The sequence below is a fragment of the Phoca vitulina genome, unplaced genomic scaffold (genome assembly GCF_004348235.1).
Source record: "Phoca vitulina isolate PV1807 unplaced genomic scaffold, GSC_HSeal_1.0 scaffold21, whole genome shotgun sequence".
Classification (NCBI taxonomy): domain Eukaryota; kingdom Metazoa; phylum Chordata; class Mammalia; order Carnivora; family Phocidae; genus Phoca; species Phoca vitulina.
In genome coordinates, this window is record NW_022589724.1 from 12,275,387 (window position 1) to 12,303,357 (window position 27,971).

At 38.6% G+C, this 27,971-nt stretch overlaps 1 protein-coding gene across 1 annotated transcript; it reads left to right on the forward strand.

Moving 5' to 3' along the window:
- The first annotated feature begins 1,214 nt into the window (after positions 1 to 1,214).
- On the forward strand, positions 1,215 to 27,446 carry LOC116641073 (dnaJ homolog subfamily C member 25). Its single transcript, XM_032418491.1, has 4 exons — positions 1,215 to 1,628; positions 22,088 to 22,240; positions 23,913 to 24,383; positions 26,224 to 27,446. The coding sequence occupies exons 1-4, from the start codon at positions 1,296 to 1,298 to the stop codon at positions 26,344 to 26,346; spliced, it is 1,080 nt and encodes a 359-aa protein (XP_032274382.1). The 5' UTR covers positions 1,215 to 1,295; the 3' UTR covers positions 26,347 to 27,446.
- The last annotated feature ends 525 nt before the right edge of the window (positions 27,447 to 27,971 follow it).

A 27,971-nucleotide genomic window follows, 5' to 3' on the forward strand; every position in this document is an offset into this window, starting at 1 on the left:
CTCTCCCTGTGTCTCTCTCTGTCAAATAAATAAATAAAAATCTTAAAAAAAAAAAAAAAAAAGAATATATATTCCCTGAAATCAACATCTTGTCTATGGGGGCGCTGCGTGGACTGGGAAGCCTGTATATCTGAAGAGCCTCATGGGAAGCAAGGTTCAATAAGAATCATCAAATGTTTCAAATACGGACGCTCAACTGATTGAGCGTCTGCCTTCGGCTTGGGTCACGATCCCGGGGTCCTGGGATGGAGCCCTGCATCCGGCTCCCTGCTCAGCGGGGGGTCTGCTTCTCCCTCTCCCTCTGCCTGCCCCTCCGCCTGCTTGTGCTCTCTGTCAAATAAATGGATAAATAAAATCTTAAAAAAAAAAGAATCTTGTCTACCTTACTCACCACTATGTCCTCAGGGCCTCCAACAGTGCTAGCTTAAATTAGAGACTCAATAAATACGTACTGAATGAATGATAGAAGCACATTTTTTTGAGGCGAAATTCTTCATGCTGTTGTAGAGTCCCATGCAATATTTGGGACATAATTATACCAAAAAATTATTTGTTGCTGTCAGAAATTCGAATTTAAGTGAGTGAACTGTTTGTTCTGGCAACCCTGCACCCCGAACACATTTAGCAAAATCTGGAGACATTTTTGACTGTCACGACTGGAGTGGTGGTACTACTGGTACCTAGTGTGTGGAGGGATGCTGCTAAACATCTCACAATGCATAGTCCAGCTCTTATTTAGCAAATAATTATAGGGTCCAAAATGTTAACAGTGTGGAGGTTGAGAAACCCCGAACCTTTGAGAGTCCCTAGCAGGCAGAAGACAGCGCCTAGAACCTCTAAATTCATCTTCCTTTTGGAAAGACAGCATGGGGTTAGTGAAAGGAAGGCGTCCGGGGCTGAGGACTCGGCTTTAAAATTCTGTGCACACATCTTCTTCACATGGATAACCAGACGGCAAGAGAACCCGCGCGTGAAGGCCACGGTGGACGGTAACGCGCTCTGCACACACTGGTTACGTGTGCCTCAGACACTGGGACATCCTTTAGATCCGACTAAGAACAAATCCTCCAGCAGCTGGGGCTAGGAAGGCAGTGACACACCGGAAGCGGCCAGGCGGCCGAGGCGTCCTTCTCCCCTAGCAACGATCGTGAAGGAAGTGGTTGTTGCAGTCGCGCCCTGTGCGCCTGCGCGGAGGCGCTGCCTGCTGACGTGGAGCTAGGTCCCGGAGGCCGAGCCCCGCTCACGGCGGAGTGCGGGAGAGTGGCCGGGGTGGTGGAGCAGCGGCCGAGGCCGGGATGGCTGCGCCGCTCGCTCGGCGCTGGGGAGCCGGCGTTGCCGGCCGGTGCTGGTTGGTGCTGCTGCCGCCCCTGCTGCTGGCGCTGCTGCTAGCGCGGTCCGCGGCGGCCCTGGTGGAGGGGCTCTACTGCGGCACGCGCGACTGCTACGAGGTGCTGGGCGTGAGTCGCACGGCGGGCAAGGCGGAGATCGCGCGGGCCTACCGCCAGCTGGCCCGGCGCTACCACCCCGACCGCTACCGGCCTGAGCCTGGCGACGAGGGCCCCGGACGGACGCCGCAGAGCGCCGAAGAGGCCTTCCTGCTAGTGGCGACCGCCTACGAGACTCTTAAGGTGAGGTCTGGGGACGCGGATGGGCAGCAGGACTCCTGGCCGGCGGAGAGGGTTCTCGGTGACCCCGGCTCCGAGCGCGGCCACCGTCACGACCCCTAGGATGTTCGTGATTTCCTACGTGGCCTTGCGAAAGAACCCGCACGCGGCTCATTGACAAAGATGGGAACCCTCTCGGGTCTTGGAGGACAGCTAGCCCTCTCCTTCTTGTGACAGTTTTTGTTATGCAAAGCTTTGGGCATCTTACAATTTAGAGAAAGCACTTTAAAAACGTGCAGCTCACACTTGGAAAGCAGGGTGATTATTATTACCAAGATCTGTGATAGAACACAGGAAAGGTCTCCAATATTGAATGACTGTGATGGCGCCAATTTGACATGACAAAAACTAGATTTCTGGGGATGGTATTAAATGTGACATTTAGGGGTGTCTGGGTGGCTCAGTGGGTTGAGCGTTGGACTCTTGATTTTGGCTCGGGTCATGCCTGATCTCAGGGTCGTGAGATCCGGCTCTTTCTCAGTGGGGAGTCTACTTGGGATTCTCTCTCTCCCTCTGCCCTCACCCTGCTCTCTCTCTCTCTAAATAAATAAAATCTTTAAAAAAATAGAAATAAATTTGACATTTAGCTTGGGTTTAAGGACTTAGAAAAACACTAAGAAGAACAATGAACAAGCCAGTCAGAAGACCGGATATTTGACTCTTGGCTCCTACACCCCAGTATGACCTTGGATAGTGACTTAATATGTCACAGTAGCTGTTTCTTCATATGCAAAATTAAAGCCATGATACCTCCTCACAGGGTTCAGTCCTCAATGAGAATTGAATAAATGTGAGAAATCCCCTATACAGGACCTGCAAATACATGCATGCTTAATGACTTGGGGTTCAAGACTCAGAAGTTCTGTCAGGAAAAATTTTGTGAATATGGATGTAGTCATTTGACAAAGGTTTTATCGAGTCCTTTGGGGACGGGGAGATTTAGCCTGTTCCTGTTCCTGTTTTCTTCTGCTACTGCAAAAAATCAAACCACGTAAGGAATCACAAAGTATAAATCATATTTGATGGAAGTGTTACTGCTTCAAGGGCCCCATCATGCTAATGTAACAGCAGTTGTAGTTGTAAGGTGTTTCTTTATGGCCTTCCCCCCCCCCCTTTGGAGGCGAAGTTTTCCATGTTGCTATGTAATGTTTTTAATGACTACTTTGAGTGGGTATGCCATAATTTAACCATGGATTATTTGTTCAGAATAGCTTTCCAGAACTGAAAATACTGAATCAAGGAGCTAAAGGCTCTTCGTTCATGCTTTCCAGAGCAGTATATATAATATGCAGTCCTATTAACGAATATGACAAGTCCACTGTATTCTCCCTAGCATTGGTGAGACTGTAATTCTTACTGGCAGTTGGCTGAAGAGTGGGTGGGGGCTGGGGAAAGTGCAGACACCAGAGGGTTAGTTGCTTATTATTTAGGATATAGAGTGATTGAGGAAAGACTTCAGAAAAATGGGAAAGAACTTCTCCATCCAGGGCAACCCAGCATCTAAAGTCCCAATCTTTGTTTTTCTGCAGTGAAGAAAGATAGTGCTCCAGACAAGCAGCCAGAAGGCTCTGGTGACACATAAGGAAGCACTGGGAGGATGGAGAACTTCCAGAAGAGAGGGCAGCAGAAACACTGGCAATTGCTGCCTTCTGTTGGGGTTGGAGATGGGTAGGTTTGGCATGAGAGGGTGAACATGTTAGTAAGACATGAACGAAGAAAGAGAGACAGTAGAGAAATTCTTGCTGGGAGGAAGCGCAAGACTATTCTTGCCATTTTCTTGAAGAGACAAATTTGGAGGCTGATTTGATGAATCTGTAATGGTTGACTCTAAAAGTTTCTGCCCCTAAAATTTAGTGCTGATTTGTTAGCGAATAAAAGCTTGATAAAATAATTTGTCCACTTTTGGGCTGTTAAAAACTGGTATGTCTGGAGAAAGTAACACTTTTAATCTTGATTCCAACAAGAGGTTTGCGGTACTACAAATGTCTCCCAAGTAGGAAACAAAAATTGGAGTTATACCGATGGATGAGGGAGTGAGAGAATGTGCTGTAGTTTCCTCAGCCTCATTCAGTGTTACTGTCAGAGGAAAGGGATGTCTGGGGATGGTTTGGGCCCTTGAAAACCAGACCTAACTGAGCTCCATGAGAGCTCTTTTAAAATTATAGGAATGGACTTCTAAGTGGAACATCTCCAGAAACTTTCTTTTTCAGACTTCATTGCAGATGCTCTCTCCTGAAATAAGGAAAAGGACTTTGATTTGCTGTATGTGGAAATTATTAAAAACAAACAGGATGGTCAGATTTTATTTCTGTTATAATGGAAAACTGTGAGTAAGCTGCCAGAGAGTATCATATCTGGGTAATGCAGAGATCTAATGAACTGGAGTCATCCAGTTTGGACAGCCTCAGCCTTCCAAATTATCCCCTTGAAGCAATGAGGTTTTAACCACTACTTTACTCGAATTATATCTGCAGGCTAGAATGAGGGCAAGAGGTCCATGTGGCCAGTCAGATATTATAGTGGGAGAAGCTGATGAGTTCCAATGGCTCTGGAATAAAGAGGAGATACAGAAGCCTATATAGAATTCCACAAATCATCTCATGGAGGTAGCAGATGCCTACCTGGGACCACTTCATTTCTGTTTGCTATTTTTGTTATATGCTATATCTTTCTCCATAAAGAATAATAGTAAACCCTGTGAAAGGTGTACTTATTTACAGAGCCAGCAAAAAAGGAGGGAGGGACTCAGGAAGACTATGTCATCCTTCACAGCCACATGCAATTATTGCTGGCATATGGAAGAAGAAGCTGATTTTACGTTTGTTTTGTAAAATACACAGGTATATTCCATTTCTGGAACAGTGTATCTAACAGAAATTGTTCCTTTCTTGAAATCTGAAATAATTTAGTTGTAAATTCACTGGAGCTAGGAGTCTTTTTTTTCTCCCCCCGTAATTTTTTAAAAGATTTATTTATTTATTTTAGAGAGTGAGATCACGCGCGCATGCACACGAGTGATGGGGGAGGGGCAAAAGGAGAGGGAGAGAGCGAGAATCTCAAGCAGACTGGACACTAAGCGCATAGCCCAACGAGGGGCTCAATCTCGCCACCCTGAGATCACAACCTGAGCCGAAGAGTATGAGGCTCAACCACCTGCACCAGCCTGGCACCCCCTCCCCCCATAATTTTTTGATAACCTTTTAATTTCTCTTATTAGTTTGTTCAAGTCTCTTAATATTTTTAATGTATGTTATATAAGAAGCTATATTATATCTTCATTATAACCTTATAGTGGTACTCATCAAAACTCCTAATAACCAAGGATCTCTGAATGTTGATAATATGTACATCACCAAAATGGGAATTTATATTCGAGAAATATAGTGGATTTATGACTCTGAGGTTGTATTGGTCAAATACATGCCTCTTTGAGAGAGAGGGTTTTTTTTTTTATGGTGGTTGTTAAAAAGTAAGTACACTAACATGATATAAATACAGCTGGAAAGAGAAGAAGATATTATCACACCTGATCATTGTTCTTTTAGCAACACAGATTCTACCTGTGCATAGAGAGATTGAGGAAAACCAGAAAAAGAAGGATGGGTAATAATGGAAGGTAAAGGCACTGGTCAGATGCTTTCATCAGGTCGTGCTTAGTTCATAGTTTCAAATAACTTAAAATTGCAGTTCTCAGCAGGACTTCAAACCATTATGATTTCACACACTGCTTTATTTTTGTTTCATAATATAAGCAAAGTCAAGACAATGAAATAGTATTTAGTGTATTTGACTACTGGGATTCAGGGAATTCATGGACTTTGGCAGTCAAGTAAATGGACTCTACTTGCTGTGTCAACATTGGATCTTTTTATGTGGATATAGCACTTATCACACTGAACTGTAAATACTGAGTAGCCCTCCCCTCTCCACTAAACCATCTCCTTGCCTTTTTGTTTGTATATCCATGGCACCTAGCCCAGTGTCTGGCACATCAGATAATGAATGTTTGTTAAATGAAAAACTGGTATCTGGAGATAGATTCAGTGGATTTCTGACATTTTGACATTGTTATGTGAAGCCTGCTTTGGCATTTTACCCTAAATGTAGTTTTAAAAAGTGGTACAGATAAAGTAGATTGGATGACTATGAATGAAAAATTCCCACGAGAGAAAAATTGCACTTCTGTTTTTAAGGAGAAATTCTGTTTTTTAAAGTGAGAACATTAATCCTTTTTGAATATAGACTGAGTTGGATGAAGTAGATGAAATAAGGATGGCCTAGAAATAAACAGATGATGGAACAGGTGGAAAGAATGCACTTAGAACATGGGAAAATAGACTTTGACAGTATTTTGCAAAAATCACAAAAGAAGAACAGAAAAGGTCTTGGCAGTACTACTGGCATGAAGGTTATCTGATAAGGTAATAGGTAGTGAGAGCCTTTTACTATTCTAGCCTTGTCTTGGCAGGGAAGTCACACAACACTTCACTTTCTTTTTATCAGCCTGATTGATGTAGCAGGGCTTTAGCACTTACGAAGAATTTGGCATAAGGGGGGATTCTGAATGCCCTGCCCTTTTATGTTACTGTTCATTGTTCTTTCCTAGTTTATTCTACTCAATCCTTTCTGTAACCTGTACTGAGGTGGGCGTTGGGGGAGGAAACCAATGAAGAGGCACAGTTCTTGCCTGTAAGCTTTTACCATACCAAGAAGACAGGTACTTATTGTTCGGTTATTATTTATTTAAGTTATATAATAAAGATATGTGTAGATTATATTACAGCACTGAGAGGGTACAATTATTTCTTCTTTGGGGATTGAAGAAGAATGTACTCTTTGGTCTGGATCTATAACAGTCACCAAAGGTTGACAGTGAAGGGACATTTCTGGTAGAGGGAAAACTTGATCAACAAAAACATGGAGTCATGAATGTGCAAGACTTGTCCAGGAACGAGATGTAGTTTCGTGAGGTATTATAGTGTTTTCTCCACCAGTGATCATTTTTGTTATATTTCTCCCAAGGACTCTTTGTTTTGGGGAAAAACAATTAACTGCACTTCTTAGTATTATTGTTTTTCTTTTTCAGCATCTATCCAGATTAATCAGTCATCATAATAATTGGGTATCCATAAAAATAATAAAAAACATGTAAATTTCTATTACAGTTGTGATGCTGATAAACAGCGAAATTAAGTAAGCTTGATGGCAGATAGTTTTCATTTCACATGTCAACTCTGATTGGTCATGACTCCCTGAAACACTTGCCAAGGTTTTGAGGACTTGTCTGGGTTTAGTGGGAAAGATAAGATGTTTGATAGTGATTTCTCCCATGGGCCTAGAAGAAAGGTGTGGTACTTTACCACACCTGCTATTTCTGCTATGAACCCATAAGTGCTCTTTATTTTTTACTGATACCATAATTTCAGCTGTTATTCCCTACTTAGGGCAAAGGTTGACTGTACACCAAATATGTTCAATTTTAGTTCTGTGATGACACATGATGTCACCAATAACCAGTCAGAGCTTCTGATTAACATAAAAACTACTGAGTTGATATAATTCTGGCCAGAAACTGAGCGCTTGAGATTTTAATTTAGCCTGTGTGGATTTATCATAGATAAAAGAACATTTTGAGATATTCACAGCACAAAGACCGTTACTGCATTTTTCACAGATATTAGAGGATCTACTGCTTCTAGGTTAGAAGCCTGTCAGGTGCATGGTGGGGAGAATGTTTCAGGAGACTGGAACACAGTTTGGATCGGGTGATGAACAACCCTTTAATCTGTGTTCAGGAATTTGAACTTTATGTATTGAATAGTGACCAGAGGTTTTAAAGTGGAGAAATAACACAATCTGATGTTTCTTTCAGAAAGAAAACTCTGGGAACAATATTGAGAATGGGTTGGGGAAGGCTGGAAGGTTCTTGTCTGAATTCATTTCCACCATTTTCTGGAATCTCAATTCCCTCTTTGGTAACTTGAAAACCTCTTAGTTGATGTATTTCACATTCCTTTTGCTTAATTTTGCTTCTTTTAAAGCTAAGGTCACATTTATCTTCTTTTTTTACTGTTGGCTATCTTCACTTCATCTCCTTTTCTTTCAAGCTGTTGTAGACTGACGTGCATCAGCACACGTAATGGAATTGTTCTTAACGCGAACAATGGTGTTCTAAGTGTCAGATTTGAATGCTGCTCTTCATTTCTCCCTCCTGGCACTATCTGTGGCATTTGATATTGTTGATCATGTAGCTCTTTAAGCTGCTCTCCCTTGACTCCCTCAGTGTTATTCTCTCCTGTTTCTCCTATCTTTCTAGTCATGTCTTTTCAGTCTTTATAATCTTCTTCTGCCTACACCTTAAACATTGCTTTTCCTTAGAGTTCTGTCCCTTGGGTACTCTTTTCTTTTTGTTTTCTAAGCTCTTCCTGATGAAACTCAACCACATCTGTGACAATTCTAAAATCTGTGTGGTCTCTAGGTTCATATTTTCAGTTGTGTCTCATTTGTAGTAGTTACCCAAAATTAAACATTTCGGAAATCAATCTTGTTATGTTTGTTAAAGCATAACAGAGGAGTGGGGTGCCTGGGTGGCTCAGTTGTTAAGTGTCTACCTTTGGCTCAGGTCATGATCCCAGGATCCTGGGATTGAGCCCCACATCGGGCTCTCTGCTGGGTGGGAAGCCTGCTTCTCCCTCTCCCACTCCCCCTGCTTGTGTTCCCTCTCTCCCTGTGTCTCTCTTTGTCAAATAAATAAATAAAATCTTTAAAAAATAAAAAAAATTTAAAAAAAAAAGCATAACAGAGGAGAGAAGCAGCCTCCGCGCTGAGCACAGAGCGTGACGTGGGGCTGATCTCACCACCCTGAGATCATGACCTGAGCCGAAACCAAGAGTTGGACACTTACCTGACTGTGCCACCCAGGCACCCCTCTCATGAGAATCTTAAGAGATTATATACATGTGCTTTGGGGCACAGAGTAACATGGTCCACACAGTAACTATAATTAGAAACTTCACTGTTAATCCTCAACATGATTGGTTCTTAAACTCCCTTGATCATTAAATCTTATTTATTCTACTTTTTAGTCTCTAAAATCTCTTTCTCCCTCATTCTATTCTTTTTTTTTTTTTTTAAAGATTTTATTTATTTATTTGACAGAGGGAGACACAGCGAGAGAGGGAACACAAGCAGGGGGAGTGGGAGAGGGAGAAGCAGACCTCCCGCGGAGCAGGGAGCCCGATGCAGGGCTCGGGAATCATGACCTGAGCCGAAGGCAGCTGCTTAACGACTAAGCCACCCAGGCGCTCCTCCCTCATTCTATTCTTTACAATATTGTCAGAGTTAACTTTCAAAAATAAACACACCTACTCAGTGCTATTGTTCTCATGCTTTAAAACATTTCATTTTTGAATAGCACGGACAATTAACACTCTAGCACTTTAGCATGGCATATAAGGTCCCTCTACAGTTCTTACCCAAATCAGTCTTCCTAGCCACATTTACTACACCTTTCTTCCTAAATTACCCTAGTGCTCAAGCTTCAATGAATCCATCCTATTCACTGATGCTTCTGTACCTTAACACTTGCTGTTAACCTTTGTCTGAAACAAGTTTTACTACATCGTACTTGCTTTTCAAGATCCAGTACTCATTTCTTCTCTGCTGTGGATCCCATTACCAGTGATCTCAGGCAGAGTTAGTCAGTCCTTTCTTGCCTAGCACATCAAATTGCATTTTTCTTGCTTGCTAGATTCTTCTAGATGGGAGAGTTTTTGAGACCAGGATATTATCTTTTCTTTTTATCCTCCGTTGAGTCCAGCACAAGGCTTAATGCTCTGCATAATTATTTGCTGAATTGGAAATAACTAAGGTTTCTAAAAGCTCAAGTAACCAAGTAGATGATGATACTCTACTATTAACTGAAACATGGAGGGACAGATTTGGGTTTTGAGCATGTTTACTTTGAGATATTTATGTTACATTTAGGAAATACTTAGGAGATATTTGAAAATAGGACACAGGAAAAGCAGATCTGAGTGTCACTAGTAATTAGGTGATACTGCAAATCAAGGAAGTTGTTGAGGCCACATGTAGACAGAAGGGAAGACATATTCTCATATGCACTAGTGACTAGGGGCAGGGAACAAGAAGAGAAATAAAACTGATAGCAGTTAATTTTATTTCTCTTTAATAGGATGTAATGGCCTGGAAAAAAATTTAGGGAAACAGATGTTATTTTTTTTTTAAAGGATCATTTGTATATGTGTATTTCTTTTAAAATGGGGTTTATATATATATATATGTATATATATACACACACACATAATATATATATATACACACACACACACACACATATTATATATATTTATATTTTATTTTTTTTTTTTTTTTGAGAGAGGGAGAGTGAGAAAGAGTCTCAAGCAGACTCCACGCTGAGTGTGGAGCCCGACAGGGGGACAAGTCCCATGATCCCGAGATCATGACCTGAGCCAAAATCAAGAGCTGGCTGCTCAACTGACTGTGCCACTCAGGCGCCCCAATGGGATTAATATATATTTTTAAGAATGAACAAAATAGAGGGAATTAAGATAGTGGAGGAGTAGGGAACCCTAAGTTTGGTGCCTCAAATACAGCTAGATAGTTATCAAATCATTCTGAACACCTGCGAAATCAATTGGAAATCTGAGAAAAGAAATGCTGCAATTCTACAAATAGAAAAGCAATCACTTTTTCCAAGGTAGGAAGTGGGGAAACTTGAATCTGGGGTGATATATCAGAGGATACGATGGAGGGAAGGGAGCTTGCTTAAGAAGGCTACTGCAAAGTATTATAAGCAGTGGAACACAAAATCGGAACTTTCAGAAGTCTGCTATAGTGTGGTAGTCCCTGGCTTAAAGGTGCTCAGGTGGCAAAGCAGGGCAGAATCCCAGGTGGGACACCGTGGTATCAGGATCCCCAGGGTCACAAGAAGAATGGGGGTGCCTGAGTGTGGCAGATTTCTCAGGTACAAGAGTGGGGAACCCAGCTGAAAACAGCCGGTTTAGGTGCTGGCTTTCTGCTCTGGGTTGCCATAAACCCGGGAACTGCTGCACGGTTGTGTGACTGCTCTTCTGGCAGGTGTCAAGCAAAAGGCAGAAGCGTGGTGAGAGGAACAGCACAGGTCTATTCGGCAGGAAACTATAAAATTTGGAGTTTTGAAACTCAGTTGCGTGCCTGGGATAAAAATGCTTGGCCACAGGCCAGGTGAACAGAGTTCAGACAGAAACCAGGGAGACAAAAGTGACTGACTGCTTTTCTGTGAGGGCTCACTGGTGTGAACTTTCAGCTCCAGGACTAGAGAGCAGGGCGCAGCCATTTTCTTCCCATCCGTCGGTGCTGTAAGCCACGGAGCAAAACAGTGCCACATGGTGGAACCCAGAGTGGCTTACACTGAGCGCAGCCCCCTGGCAAGGGAGGCACATTTCCATTAGGGTGAGGGCACTTGAGAATCAGTGCAACAGGCCCCTCCCCCAGAAGGCGAGCAGGAACAACCGGCTCGCACCAAATTTACTGATCATAGACGGCTACAGAGCTTACGCTCTTGAGGAAAACAGTATATAGCATTTGTGGGGGTTTTTTATTCTTTAGTCTTTCAGTATTATTTTTTCAGTTATTTTCTTATTTTTTCAATTTTTATTTTTATATATATGTTATATATATTATTCTTTTCATTGTATTTTATTTTATTTTTGTATATATATATATATATATGTGTATACATATATATATATATAAATTTTCTTTCTTATTTTGGGATCTAGTTTCCTTTAACAAGCAGACCAAAACACACTCAGGATCTAGTGTTTTGTGGTTTTTGTTTGTTTGTTTCTTGTTTTTTTGTTTTTTTTTTTTTTCTGATTTGTTTTGTGTTTTTTCCTGTTGTTGTTATTGTTGTTTTTCTCTTTCTTTCTTCTATTCTTTTCTGGACAAAATGATGAGACTGAGAAATTGACCCCAAAACAAAGAACAGGAGGTAGTATTCACTGCCAGGGCTTTAATCAATATGAATAAAAGTAAGATATCTGAACTAAAATTTAAAACAATGATTATGAAGATATTAGTGGGCTTGAAAAAAGCATAGAAGACACTAGAGAATCCCTTACTGTAGAAATAAAAGAACTAAAATCTAGTCAGGCTGAAATTAAAAATGCTATTACCAAGATGCAGTCCCAAATGGAGTCTATAAAAACAAGGATGAATGAGGCAGAAGAAAGAGTCAGTGATATAGAAGATAAAATGATGGAAAATAAGCTGAAAAGAAGAAAGAAAACTACTGGATCATGCAGGGAGACTTAGAGAACCCAGAGATTCCATAAAGTGAAATAATATCCAGATAATAGGGTTCTCAGAAGATGAAGAGTGGGAGAGAGGGGCAGAAGGTTTATTTGAACAAATTATAGCTGAGAACTTCCCTAACCTGGGGAAGGAAACAGGCATTTAAGTCCAGGAGGCACAGAGGAACCCCCCCCCCCAATCAATAAAAATAGGTCAGCACCTCAACATATAATAGTGAACATTGCAAATTTCAAAGATAAAGAGAAAATTCTGAAAGTAGCTTGGGGCAAGAGGTCCTTAATCTGCAAGGGTAGAAACAAGGCTGGCAACAGACCTGTCCACAGAGACCTGGCAGGCCAGAAAGGACTGGCATGATATACTCAATGTGCTAAATGGGAAAAATATGCAGCTAAGAATACTTTATCCTGTAAGGCTGACATTCAGATTAGAAGGAGAGTTAAAGAGCTTCCAGGACAAACAAAAACTAAAGGAATTTGTGAATAGTAAACCAGCCCTGCAAGAAATATTAAAGGGGATCCTTTGAGTGAAGAGAGAGCCCCAAAGTAACAAAGATTAGAAAGGAACAGAGACAATCTACAGGAAAATGACTTTACAGGTAATACAACGGTACTAAATTCATATCTTTCAATAATGTAAATGGACTAAATGCTCCAATCAAAAGACATAGGGTATCAGAATGGATAAAAAAAAAAAAAGATGCTGTTTACAAGAGACTCAATTTAAACCAAAGACCTCCAGAGTGAAAGTGAAGGGGTAGAGAACCATTTATCATGCCAGTGGACATCAAAAGAAAGCTGGAGTAGCCATCCTTATGTCAGACAAACTAGATTTTAAACCAAAGACTATAATGAGAGATGAATAAGGGCACTATATCATAATAAAAGGATCTATCCAACAAGAAATTAACAGTTGTACATATTTATGCCCCTACTTGGGAGCAGCCAAATATATAAACCAATTAATAACAAAATTAAAGAAACTCATTGATAATACAGTAATAATAGGGGACTTTAATACACCACTCACAGCAACTGACAGATCAATTAAGCAGAAGATCAACAAGGAAACAAGAGTTTTGAATGACCAGATGTATTTAACAGATATATTCAGAGCATTTCATCCTAAAGCAACAGAATACACATTCTTCTTGAGTGCACATGGAACATTTTCCAGAATAGATCACATACTGGGCCACAAATCAGGTCTCAACCAGTACAAAAAGATTAAGATTATACCATGCATATTTTCAGACCACCATGCTTTAAAACTTGAAGTCAAGCACAAGAAAAAATTTGGAAGGACCACAAATACATGGAGGTTAAAGAGCATCCTACTAAAGAATGAATGGCGGGGGGGGGTGGTGCCTGCATGGCTCAGTTGGTTAAGCGTCTGCCTTCAGCTCAGGTCATGATCCTGAGGTCCTGGGATCGAGCCCTTATCAGGCTCCCTACAGGGAGCCTGCTTCTCCCTCTGCTCCCCGCTCATGCTCTATCTCTGTCTCTCAAATAAATAAATAAAATCTTAAAGAAAAAAAAAAGGAGTGAATGTGTCAACCAGGAAATTAAAGAAGAATTTTAAAAAATACATGGAAGCAAATGAAAGTGAAAACACAACAGTTCAGAACCTTTGGGATGCAGCAAAGGTGGTCCTAAGAGGGCAGTATATAGCAACACAGGCCTTTCTCAAGAAACAAGAAAAGTCTCAAATACACAACCTAACCTTACACCTAAAGGAGCTAGAAAAAGAACAGCAAATAGGGTGCCTGGGTGGCTAAGTCAGTTAAGCAACTGACTCTTGATTTCAGCTCAGGTTGTGATCCCAGAGTCCTGGGATCAAGCACAGCATCAGGGTTACCACTCAGCAGGGAGTCTGCTTCTCTCCCTCTTCCTCTGCCCCTTCTCCTACTTACATGCGTACTCTTTCTCTCTAAAATCTTAAAAAAAAAAACCAAAAAAAAAAAACCAAAAAAACAACAACCAGCAAATAAAGCCTAAATCTAGCAGAAGAGAAATAATAAAAATTAGAGCAGAAATCAATGATATAGAAATCAAAACCTGTAGAACAGACCAATGAAACTAGGAGCTGGTTCTCTGAAAGAATAAGATTGATAAACCAGTAGCCAGACTTAATAAAAAAGAAAAAAGAAAGGAGGAGAGATCACAACCAACACCAAAGAAATACAAACAATTATAAGAACATGTATATGAGCAACTATATGCCAACAAATTCGGTGATCTGGAAGAAATGATTGCTTTCCTAGAAACATATAAACCACCAAAACTGAAACAGAAATAGAAAACCTGAACAGAACCATAACCACCAAGAAAATTGAAGCAATAATAAAAAATCTCCCAACAAACAAGAGTTCAGAGCCAGATGGCTTCTCAGGGGAATTCTACCAAACATTTTTTTTTTTTTTAAAGATTTTATTTATTTGACAGAGAGAGACATAGCGAGAGAGGGAACACAAGCAGGGGGAGTAGGAGAGGGAGAAGCAGGCTTCCTCGTGGAGCAGGGAGCCTGATGTGGGGCTCGATCCCAGGACCCTGGGATCACGACCTGAGCCGAAGGCAGACGCTTAACGACTGAGCCACCCAGGCGCCCCTCTACCAAACATTTAAAGAAGAAATAATAACCTATTCTTCTGAAGCTGTTTCAAAAAATAGACATGGAAGGAAAACTTCTAAACTCTTTCTGTGAGGCCAGTATTACCTTGATCCCCAAACTAGACAAAGACCCCACCAAAAAGGAGAATTACAGACCAATATCCCTGAGGAACATGGATGCAAAAATTCTCACCAAGATACTAGCCATTAGGATCCAACAGTACATTAAAAGTATGATTCATCATGACCAAGTGGGATTTATTCCTGGGCTCCAAGGGTGGTTCAACATCTGCAAATCAATCAATGTGATACACTACATTAATAAAAGAAAGAACAAGAACCATATGATCCTCTCAATAGATGTAGAAAGAGCATTTGACAAAGTATAGCATCCTTTCTTGATTAAAACTTTACAGTGTAGGGTTAGAGGGAACATACCTCAATATCATAAAAGCTATCTACAAAAAGCCCACAGCGAATATCATTCTCAGTGGGGAAAAACAGAGCTTTTCCCTTAAGGTCAGGAACATGTCAGGGATGTCCACTATCACTACTGTTGTCCAACATAGTACTAGAAGTCCTAGTCTCAGCAATCAGGCAACAAAAAGAAATAGAAGGCATCCGAATCAGCAAAGAAGTCAAACTCTCACTTTTCCCAGATGACATGATACTCTATGTGGAAAACCCAAAAGACTCCACCCCAAAATTGCTAGAACTCATACAGGAATTCAGCAAAGTGGCAGGATATAAAATCAGTGCACAGAAATCGGGTTGCATTTCTATACACTAACAATGAGACAGAAGAAAGACAGATCAAGGAATCGATCCCATTTACAATTGCACCAAAAACCATAAGATACCTAGGAATAAACCTAACCAAAGGGGCAAAGGATCTGTACTCAGAAAACTAGAGAACACTCATGAAAGAAATTGAGGAAGACACAAAGAAATGGAAAAATGTTCCATGCTCATGGATTGGAAGAACAAATATTGTTAAAATGTCTATGCTACCTAGAGCAATCTATACATTCAATGCAATCCCTATCAAAATACCACCAACTTTTTTCACAGAGCTGGAACAAATAATCCTAAATTTGTATGGAACCAAAAAAGACTCCGAATAGCCAAAGGAATGTTGAAAAAGAAAACTAAAGCTGGTGGCATCACATTCCGGACTTCAAGCTGTATTACAAAGCTATAATCATCAAGACAGTATGGTACTGACACAAAAACAGACACATAGATCAGTAGAACAGAATAGAGAACCCAGAAATGGACCCTCAACTCTATGGTCAACTAATTTTCAACAAAGCAGGAAAGAATATCCAATGGAAAAAAGTTTCTTCAACAAATGGTGCTGGGAAAATTGGACAGCCACATGCAAAAGAATGAAACTGGACCATTTTCTTACACCATACAGAAAAATAAACTCGAAATGGATGAAAGACCTAAATATGAGACAGTAATCCATCAAAATCCTAGAGGAGAATGCAGGCAGCAACCTCTTTGACCTTGGCCATGGCAACTTCTTACTAGACAAATCTCCAAAGGCAAGAGAAACAAAAGCAAAAAATGAACTACTGGGACTTCATCAAGATAAAAAGCTTTTGCACAGCAAAGGAAATAGTCAACCTATGGAATGGGAGAAGACACTTGCAAATGTCTTATCAGATAAAGGGCCAATATCCTAAATCTATAAAGAACTTACCAAACTCAATACCCAAAGAATAAAAAATCCAGTCAAGAAATGGGCAGAAGACATGAACAGACATTTCTCCAAAGAACACATACAAATGACCAATAGACACATGAAAAAATACTCAACATCACTTGGCATCAGGGAAATACAAATCAAAACCACAATGAGGTACCACCTTCCACAACAACTCAGGAAACAACAGATGTTGGCAAGGATGCGGAGAAAGGGGAACCCTCTTACACTGCTGGTGGGAATGCAGACTGGTGCAGTGACTCTGGAAAACAGCATGGAGGTTCTGTGACAAGTTAAAAATAGAGCTACCCTATGACTTAGTGATTACACTACTAGGTATCTATCCAAAGGATACAAACATAGTGATTCAAAGGGGCACAGGCGCCCCAATGTTTATAGCAGCATTATCAACAATAGCCAAATTATGGAAAGAGCCCAAACAAGCCAAATTATGGAAAGAGCCCAAATATCCTGATGACTGCATAAAGAAGATGTATATATATCCACTGGAATATTACTCAGCCATCAAAAAGAATGAAATCTTGCCATTTGCAACGACGTGGATAGAACTAGAGGGTATTATGCTAAGCAAAATAAGTCAGTCAGAGAAAGACAAATACTGTATGATTTCACTTATATGTGGAATTTAAGAAACAAAACATGAACATAGGGAAGGGAAAATAAGATAAAAACAAAGAGGGAGGCAAATTATAAGAGATTCTTAACGATAGGAAACAAACTGAGGGTTGCTAGAGGAGAGGTGGGTGGGGGTAAGGGGTAAGTGGGTGATGGGCATTAAGGAGGGCACTTGATGTAATGAGCACTGGGTGTTATATGCAACTGATGGATCACTAAATTCTACCCTGAAACTAATAATACAGTATATGCTAACTAAATTGAATTTAAAGAATTTTAAAAAAGAAAAAAAGTGAACAAAATATTATTACATTTTCATATATTATTGATTCCTGGCCTTTAACATCCTAAAATGGTTTCTCCTATCTGTGTAACTGAAAATCTTTAATGTAAACGTGGCTGCAATATCAAATTATTGCAATTATGTATATTGAGATCAAACAATTCATTATTTCTTTCAAGGGCAAGAATGTAATATATTTTTGCCTCTGGGGAGGGGGGAGAATGATCATTTTCATAAGAGAAGGAAGGATTCAGTGCTTTCTTTGTTTGTGGGTTTCCTCTTGTTCACTTTTGATCTAGATATTGGTGGTTATGTTCCAGTCCTCCTGCATGTGCCCAAGAGGATTGGGAGTGGAGTGGACACCAGCAGAAGCACCATTTTTTCCTGTAGACATTAGAAACAAGGAGCTTATTGCCCTGCTTGTCAAGGCTCAGGACAGAGAGGAGGAAGAAACAAGTATAAAGGTTTTGGTTTTGGAAAGAAGTTGGAATCTCCTGACCCTGGGACCTTAAGATCCACAAAATTGCTGAAAGAAAAAGTACTACCTTATTGAAAGGTAAGACATTAAACTGTTTTAAGGTTTAAGCCGTTTTAGCCACAGTAGCATGTCTTCATAAGCTGTGAAATCAAGCAGTCATTTCTGCTAAGCCAAAGTTTTTGTGAAATAATCACCCATCCAGCAGTCCTGGTGAGAGAGAGACCTGTATTGCTCAAGGGATGTTTATAGTGAGGGAGAGCCTTTACAAAATTGTACTCATTTTTAAATTGACATTTACTGAATGCCAGGCACTGTGGTAGGCCTTGGATATACAGAGATTAATGTGTCAGTCACCCTACCTATCTTCCAGAAGTTCTCATTCAAGGAAAAGAAAAAACTGATATTTGCAATGTGATAAGTGCTATAATAAATAGGTCACATGTGTAATAAGAGTGGTCTAAATCTGAAGCAGTAATGTTTGTGTCCTAAAGGATTAATGGAAGCTCATGAGGTTGGAAGAAAGGGATGGGCATTTGAGGTAGAGAGAATTATATGTTTAAAGACATAGGTATGAAAGAGTGTGCTGTACTGGAAGAACACACCAAATTGCAGAAATTACTATCTGATGTTCGCTATGGGGCAGAAGGGGTGCAAGTGATGAGATGTTGCTAGGTGAGAGTGGACTAGTTATGGAGGTCTTGTTGCATGCTAAGGAAATTTTAACTTACTTATTAGCCATGGGGAAGCATTGAAGATGAAAAAAAATTGTGGGACTACCTGAGTTCCAAGATGGGTAGAAGAAAAAATAAGTATAATGGTTTTAAAATAAGTATGTACCTGTAGCTCTCAATTGGGTCCCAGTCTCTTGTCTTTCCTTTTTTGCTACTAGTCCTCATATCCTTGTGTTCTTACTAGGTTGATTCTAAACTTTGTAGGTTACTGGAGAGTAGGATTTTGATTTAGACTATTGAGAACTCACTCTCCAATCTGTGCCAACCTTGAACACCTTCCAAAGTGTATTCATGTCTCAACCTAAAATAATTTTCTTCATTCTGGAGAGAAAGCTATAAACCCAAGAGTAAAGATTCTGGCTGATTAAATGCTGTAACAAGGAGGTGGCCAACCTTTCTTGTCTTTAAAAACAGGGTCATAAATTTATGGTGACCTCAAGGAAAAGAAAACCATTTTAAGAGAAGTCAGACTTGATCCTGAAACATTCTGCAGGAATTAATTTGAGGACTTATTAGAGGGCCCTGGTTGCAGTAGAGAGGTCAGACACAAGGTACAGATTTTGGAGTGGCTGGTTGCTGGAGCATTAGTTGACTATCCTATTAAAGGAGCTCAAGACTCAATGAAGTAAGTCACACATTTAGGGACCAGTGAGAAGATGGTGACCCTGGTGGATGATCTGGGTGAAATGTTTGAATAGGGATATCTGCATTCTATGGATTGTGACCTTCACTAAGATAAGGAAGGATAGTTATTGGACCCATGACATTCGAATAGTACATTTCAATGACACTCAAAGATCTTGCTGTATACTTTAACCAGGAGGAGTACAGTCAGGCTGGGCAAAGGGCTCTGTATAGGTAATGATGCTGGAGATCTGTCAGAATCTGATCTCAGTGTGGCAGTTAGTTTCAAAACTACATGTAATCTAGTCGGAGCAAGGAGAAGAATCGTATTTGAAGAAATACATTTCAAAAGGCATCTGCCAAGATTGGGAGGCTAAATTGAAAGTCAAAGATCTCAGGCCAAAAGCAGAACACTTCTATAAAATTAGTCCAAAAAACAAAAACTGGAGGGAGAATCAAAAATTCTTAAAAGATGTCTTGAAGTACTCAAAATGAGATACATCAAGAGTTGTAGGCTATCGTCTTCAGAGCTATCTGTGACCTATAAAGTTTCTGTATGTCCTATAAAGTTTTACCCTCTTTAGGTTAGAAGCTCCAAAGTATGATAATGGCTTATAGGAAGAATAATAGATTGACAATTGAGGTATGTGGCAGTTGACACAGAAAATCTTTTTTCACAGAAAGGAACATTCAAGGTGTGAATTTGAAAATGATTAACAGCCTGAGTTCAGCCCTCCTTATATAACAGACAGTTCTCATACTGGCCCTCTAAATAGTGCTGTGGAATAGACTTTAAATATATTTACATTTAATTCTACTAGATACTAGTTTATCTAGTTTCAAATTCTAGCCAGAGGTAAAAAATATTTTGAATGGGGGCGCCTGGGTGGCTCAGTTGGTTAAGCATCTGCCTTCGGCTCAGGTCATGATCTCAGGGTCCTGGGATCGAGCCCGGCATCGGGCTCCCTGCTTGGCAGGGAGCCTGCTTCTCCCTCTCCCTCTGCCTGCTGCTCCCCCTGCTTATGCTCTCTCTCTCTCTGTCTCTCTAAAATAAATAAATAAAACCTTTAAAAAAATATTTTGAATGTACTGAACCTAAGAGAATTGTCATTCAGATTCAGAATTAAAAAAAATTTATTAAAAAAAATTTTTTTTTAATTTAAGATTTTATTTATTTGAGAGTGAGAGAGAGAGTGGGAGAGAGAGCACAAGAGGGGGGAGGGGCGGAGGGAGAAGCAGGTCCCCACTGACCAGGGAGCCTGACGTGGGGCTCAATCCGAGGACTCTGGGATCATGACCTGAGTCGAAGGCAGACGCTTAAGTGACTGAGCCACCCAGGCACCCCCAGAATTATTTTTTTAAAAGATTATTTATTCAAAAAAAAAAAAGATTATTTATTCATTCATTTATTTATTTATGAGAGAAAGAAAGTGTGTGCGCACAGGGAAAGGAGCAGAAGGAGAGGGACAAGCAGACTACATGCTGAGTGCAGAGCCTGATGTGGGGCTCGATTTCAGGACCCTGAGATCATGACCTGAGCCGAAACCAAGAGTCAGATGCTTAACTGACTGCACCACCCAGGCACTCCACAAATTCAGAATTCTTAATAGAAAATATATGATTTTAATGGGTACAGAGGAGATTTTGTCATTAGCAAACTTATTTTAAATCTAAGAAACTGCATGTTGGAGGATCAGGAGGTCCTGAATAGACCTGAGAGCCTCTGTCTTTGGTAGGAAAGCACTAGGTGTAGATTTTGAAATGCCTTTAGTTAAGTATTTGCAACTTTATGAGTGTTGAATAATTCATCCTAGAAAGACATCCTCTAGTTAAAAAAGTTTTTTTTTTTTAATTTTCATAATGATTTGTATTGTACTCCCTTATAGAAAGTAAAGAATTTGTTGTGGTTTTACTCTTTAACGTTTTTTGGACATAAGACAAAATGGGGGTGCCTGGCTGGCTCAGTTGGTAGAGCATGCAACTCTTGATCTCTGGGTTGTGAGTTCAAGCCGCACATGGGGGTAGAGTTTACTTAAAAAAAAAAAAAAAAAAAAAAAAAGACAAAATAGGTTTACTGTGTGATAAAAAAAAAAAAGCAAATCATAACCCAGTGTAATAGTTCTTCAACGTATGTAGCTCAGTAAGAGATTGGCATTTATCCCTATTTGAAATTGATTAAAATTAAAGGTTTTAAGAAATGTTTTATTTGTGAACATTCAGAGCAGCATTTCAGAATGCTCTGATTTTTTTCAACATGTTTGTATGATTAAGAAAGATGTATATGTTAACTTATTTATGAACTGGGCTGGGACAATATGGGACAACATATTTGTAACATGTTTTTGTATAATATCATTTGATATTCAAAACACTAAAATTAGTAGAGCAGATGTTATCTCTGTTTTACAAATGAGGAAGAGTGAGGCTCAGAGAGGCTAAAAATATCACTTGAAGTCACAGAGTTAAACTTTCAACATTACTGCGTCAGGGTTTCTTTGAGATGAGCATAATTCAGTTTTATAGGCACAGACTGGCTTTGTCTCCTTTTTATTGTCTTAATCATTGCCTTCAACAGACAGCTTTCTACACAAGCCTGGAAAATGATTGTGAATATCTGTTATAGGGATAAACATTTGTTCCTATCAACAGTTACTGAGAGAAGGTAGCAACATGTTCTGAAGTTACAAGAACACAACATCCTTATTACCACCACAACACTGGCTAAAACGGCATAGTTAATTGTTATTAAAATGTTTTTCTTTTTTCCAGGAGGACTAACAATACTTAAGAATTTGGGGAGATTACTTTTATTATGCTTATACCTAATATTAAAGTTCTAGAAACAAATTATGTGTGCTTTTGAAGAGTGGTAGGGAATTTTTTGGTTTTGATAGTTTCACTTCTTTTGTTCAGATTAATCTTATATGGTTATAAAATTCTGTTTGACTTAACAGATTATAAACTACAGCCATTTTCTGAAATATCCTATGAAATTGGGTATCTTGTTATTTTACAGGATGAAGAAACACGAAAAGATTATGACTACATGCTGGATCACCCAGAAGAGTACTATAGCCATTACTACCACTACTACAGCAGGCGCTTAGCCCCTAAAGTGGATGTTAGAGTTGTGATTTTGGTCAGTGTATGTGCTATTTCAGTGTTTCAGGTGTGTATTGATGGAGGAGTGTGTCTACATGTGCACGTTGCCTAGTGCTGGTCATTAAAACTGAATTAGAAGTACCTTTTTATAAAATTTAACCTGTACTTGAGACTAATTTTTTTAGAGTAGAAAAATATTCATTTATTCAACCAATTGATTAACATTGGAATCTTTGTCAGTTGCAAATCCAAGAAATTGATGATAAATGTCATTATATAATAAGAAAACCCAACAACATCTTTTTCTCATTGTTCCCTTTAGAGTATTTCCCTCCTAACCTGATAATATTACTTTTGTAGGACTTTTCAATGATTTCCCATTAAATCTGTGAAAACCTGAACTTCTTAATATGACCTGACAAGTCTTGGCACCTATCCACCAAATGCCAGCCAGGAGTGCTGGCCATCACTGTTAACGACCAAAAATGTCCCACGCATTTCCACTGTCTGCTAAGGGCAGTTTTGCTTTGATTGAAAACTACTGAAATAGATTAAAAGAGTAGTAATCTTTCATGTTTTAAATGTCACACAAATTTAACTTCAGCTTGAAATGAGTTTTTCCTACTATTATTCTTAAACTAACCACAGGTATCTTGTCTTCTTTTAGAGGGAAAGAACATGTCAGGTGACTAGAATGAATCAATTTGCTAGTCTGAAAAATGCTTCTCTAGTTTAATTCCCAGAAATGAGATTTACTTTATATGACAAAAAGAATTACTATTGAAAACTAAGGTTGTGGATTTTAAATGTATCTGCTTTTGCAGAAATATTTTCCTTTCAAAGGGGAAAGCAGGGATAATTTTACCTTTCTGTTTTAGATAACGTAATACCCTGGTAACATTTTTTTCCCCTAGTCCTAATAGAGTGCTGCTATAATATTTCAAGATATTATTGGTGTAACTGCAATATTCATTCAGTAAAACAGCAAATTAAATGTGTGGAAATATGAATAGGACTTTTTCTGACAATTAACAAAACCCTTTGTGTATATTTATGAAATAAGTTACGTGTTTTCCAGTCAGATAAGAGTTCAAACATATTAGAATCCTTTACTTCAGAATATGATGAGCATTACTGTGATAGATCGAGATGGTTTAGGGAAGAGATGGGAATGAATATAGTTGCCTGAGTCTATATCCTGTGATTTTTCTTTTTTTTAAACAGGTTCGTCACTGGCTAGTTTTGCCATGTAACTGCTCCCCCCAGAATGTAGGTCACAGTCTCACAGTCTTAAAAAAAAGAGAGATTTCTTAATAGTGATCTAGGGAAAGCCAAATGGTAGATGTGAAATCACAGGTGTGGTGTGATTCTATTGATTTATCCCCTAATCTTGGGTATCTCCTGTCTGAATTAATGGCTTTTTGGCCTAGCTTAGGGCTTACCTGATTTATCCAGCCTCAGGTCCCATGTACATGTGAGCATTATTCAATTTTATCTTTTACTTACAGAGAAAGATGATTGAGGTCCCTATTTTTTTTAATTAAGTAAGCTCTGCGCTGAATATGGGGCTTAAATTCATGACCCCAAGATCAAGAGTTGCATGCTCTACTGACTAAGCCAGCCAGGCACCCCTTGAGGTCCCTATTTTTAATCAGAATTGCTTTGGGTGGGGGGGATGGTGTTCACCAAGGTACATTTTGGTAGTAAAATGATCCATTTTTCTTTGTTAAATATTTCAGTTTTTCAGCTGGTGGAACAGCTACGACAAGGCAATCAGCTACCTAGCCACAGTGCCCAAATACCGTATCCAAGCCATGGAGATTGCCAAGCAGCAGGGGCTACTCAAAAAAGCCAAAGAGAAGGGCAGAAACAAAAAGTCCAAAGAGGAAATTCGTGACGAGGAGGAGAATATCATAAAAAACATTATAAAAAGTAAAATAGATATAAAGGGAGGCTATCAGAAACCCCAGATATGTGATCTTCTCCTGTTTCAAATTCTCTTAGCACCTTTTCACGTGTGCTCATATGTAGTTTGGTATTGTCGATGGATCTATAATTTTAACATCAAAGGCAAAGAATATGGGGAAGAAGAAAGACTATATATCATACGAAAATCCATGAAGATGTCAAAATCTCAGTTTGATAGTCTAGAAGATCATCAGAAAGAAACTTTTCTTAAACGAGAGCTCTGGATAAAGGAGAATTATGAGGTGAGTAATTATTTGCTGGGATTTTTGTGTCCTCTTACTCATGAAGTTAAAATTTGGTGTAGGGGAAGGGATCACAGAAATGCACTCCAGTTTCTGAAATCCAAGATTTAAATAATGAATAAAGATCTTATTTTTATTGAAAGTGTGACTGTGTTTGGTAGTGGGACAGTGGGTTTTTAACCTGTAATTTGTCTTAAAAGATGAACTTCAAATACTTTAACTGACTCATGCTGAAAATCTTAAGAATGGTCTAATTTGTTATGTTAAACTGCAGTGGGATAATATGTATGTTTGCAAGGATGTCACAACAACTTTCCGTTAATTGCTCTAATTAAAATTTGTTCTTCCCCAAATTTTCTTTCAGTCATGTAAACTTAGCTACAGGGATTAAAAAACAAAACAGGGAAGGAATAAGACATGGAAATTTTATTGAAATAATTTCATTTCAAAATAGAGCAGAGAATCTTCTGTATAACTAACTTATATATGAAAAGTTACTTTTATTTTTTTAAAAATGCCTCTAAACTTTGGGCAGTTTAATAAATGTTATATTCTGTAATTGTCAGCTACACCAGTTACCTTGAGGTGATCACGTGCTTAGCTAAAGTCTTAGAGGAACTATTTATCTCATCATAATGATACTATTTTAGGTTTTGGGTAAAATTAATTGGCTAATGTATTAAAGATAAGAATAAAGCACAGTGATGGGGCACCTGGCTGACTCAGTCAGTAGAGCATGTGACTCTTGATCTTGCGGTCCTGAGTTCAAGCCTCACATCAGGGTAGAGTTTATTTAAAAAACAAAACAAAAAGAACACAGCACAGTAAAATCTTCCTAAGAAATCTGAATATATTTGTGTTTTTAGTTTCGTAGACATTCCTTTTTATATGTGGTATACTAAATATATTTTACTGAAAGTAGAGTTCCAGTCTGAATTATATTTAAGTAACTTACTATGAATTGCCAGAATGTTTTGGCAAGTAGATATAGTTAGCCTGCTTGTAAATAACATAAAAATGGAAGGTAACAAACTATTTTGCTCCTAAAGTACTTGAAAAGTTTTCTCTTAAGTAGGGTAAGCAGTCCAGTTCACAAAACTGTATCTTTCATGGAGTACTATCCTGGGCTGAATTATCATGTTATTATATGAGGTGATCTTAGTCATTACTTCCTAAAATTTGGAAGTAAAGTCATTTCTTTCTAAAATTTGATGCAACTGGTTATGAAAATTTGTCCATTTAGTTTCAACTGACATCCACAAAAAGTTATAGAAATGAAGATTTTCTTTGTCCTTAACCTGCATGGTTTGTTTAACCCTCTTTGGGAACCTTAATAAAATATTTTGAAAAACCAGTAATTATCTTTAAATTTGGAGACAGTTGTATATATAAAGGTCATTTTATTCCTTGGTTAGGATCAACAAATACTGAAAGTCATCAGTTAAATTTTCAAAGTACCATATTAAAGAAATAGTGTGATTCTTTAAGATTAGACATTAGTTTTAGAGAGGAAATGTTTAAACCCTTTAAACTCAGCTGATGGATGATGTCAATGAGGAAAAGAATGTATTCTCAGGTTACAGAAATCACTGACAAAAATTACTAAGTTCTTGTACAAGTTTTTTTTTTTTTTTAATTTAACACCAAGTGTTAAGGTGCTTAACTGCTTGGTATTTTTAGATGCATGGTCTACAGAAGACAAACCAGTACATTCATAGGAAACTTTTACCTAAAATGTAATTTGAAAAACGTATATTTGAAAAATGTAAATATGCATAAAGGTAATGACAAATGTTTCCCTTTGGATGGTAAAGTAATTTAGTGTTATTTATACTTACAGGTTTATAAACAAGAACAAGAGGAAGAACTAAAGAAAAAATTGGCAAATGACCCCAGATGGAAGAGATACAGAAGATGGATGAAGAATGAAGGGCCTGGACGGTTAACATTTGTGGATGATTGAGGATTGCTGAATGCTACTATGCCAAACCTTAATTGTGATATTTTCATAACTGAATTATTTTAGAAATGTATCAGCTGCTCCTCAGCAGTACTTAAAACTCCTCAAATATTTGATTAAACAGAATAATGTAGAAATTTAAACTTCCCCTTAAAACTTTATACATAAGACATTTATGATTGTTCAACTTTTATAATCTATTCGTGGATTTTGTTAAATGATCTGACCTGAAGATTTACTTGTTGCCATTTAAAATTTTTATATGTTTAGTTAAAAGATTTGACATGAAAATTTATTAGATACCATTTAAAATTTTTATGTGTTAAGTGTTTATTCTTTACAAGTGCTTCCTTATTCTTTGTTATAGTGCTACATTTTTCTGCTTCCATGGCCTCTAATATTTTCACAAAACATAAAAAATTATAACAGCATTTAATTACATTGTGTCTTTAGACATGAACTTCTTCAGCAAAATGATTTCAACTGTCATGTCATCTTCATTATAGTCATTCTGGGATTGAAATATGTTCAAAATATCTCTCTAGGAGAGTCTTCTGCCAGAATATGCTGATACTATTTTTCCCCCTGTCATAATATTCTTAATAAGATCAGAAACTCTCCAGGAGAGTGGATCAACCTTCATGTCCTTGTAGGATGATCTTGATTACAGTCATTATAGGACTATTAACTGTATTCTCAAACATTTTTTCCGGAAGAGACCTTAAAAAGGTCTTTGTACCACAGTATTGCTTTCCCAACCCCCTTCAGTTAAAAAAAAAAAAAATGACAGAGCAGAAATAGCATACTGAAAAGTTGTTCATGTATTATGAAGTCCTTGAGCCATGAAAAATCCAGTGTATGTGAGTGTATTTATGTGCATTTAAACCAGAAAGAGGAGGTGCATGGCTGTGTGCTGTTCTTTCAAACAATGAAATATATGTTTTATACATGTGGAAGTGAAAGTAATTCACACGTAAATTGACTAAAGCAAGTATGATACTGCATCAAGGTATCGATACACAATCATGATAGTGAATCAGTACTCCTGTTAAAGGATTTATCTCATTGCTTCATATTAATAAAATGGTTGCAATATATCACAAGTTTGTTGGTATGGCATTTTGAATCAAGGATTAACATAATTGCTTTTGTATTATATAGTTTTAAAAGATTAGTGTAGATAATAGATATACAGAGTTTGTTTCTAGCTAAAAGAAATGAGGGCTTTCAGGAGCTCAGCCCAAATATGTGATATATACAGAGGCAGGAGGGAAGAGTTTTGACCTTGTGAGTCATTTAGTCTGTGAGTGAGGGCCTCAGTTGCCTTAATAGATAGAAAGTTGGGGGAGGACTTTAACTAGATTATCAGTAGGACCCCTTTGCTGTTCTAAAATTCTGAAATAGTTACATTTTTCTAAGGCACTTGCCCCTCTTAAAATTTCAAACTTATGGTATTCTAAGTATTTTTTTGTTACACCTAGTAATAAGGAATAATAAAAGCACTGGGTATGTTAGCATTCATAAAGGTTGACTGATACAAACAATGTGTGTTGGAAATTATTTTGCATATCTGCTAAATTATTGTATTTTTCCCTGGCTTTATTGAAACCTCATTTCTGGAATAACCC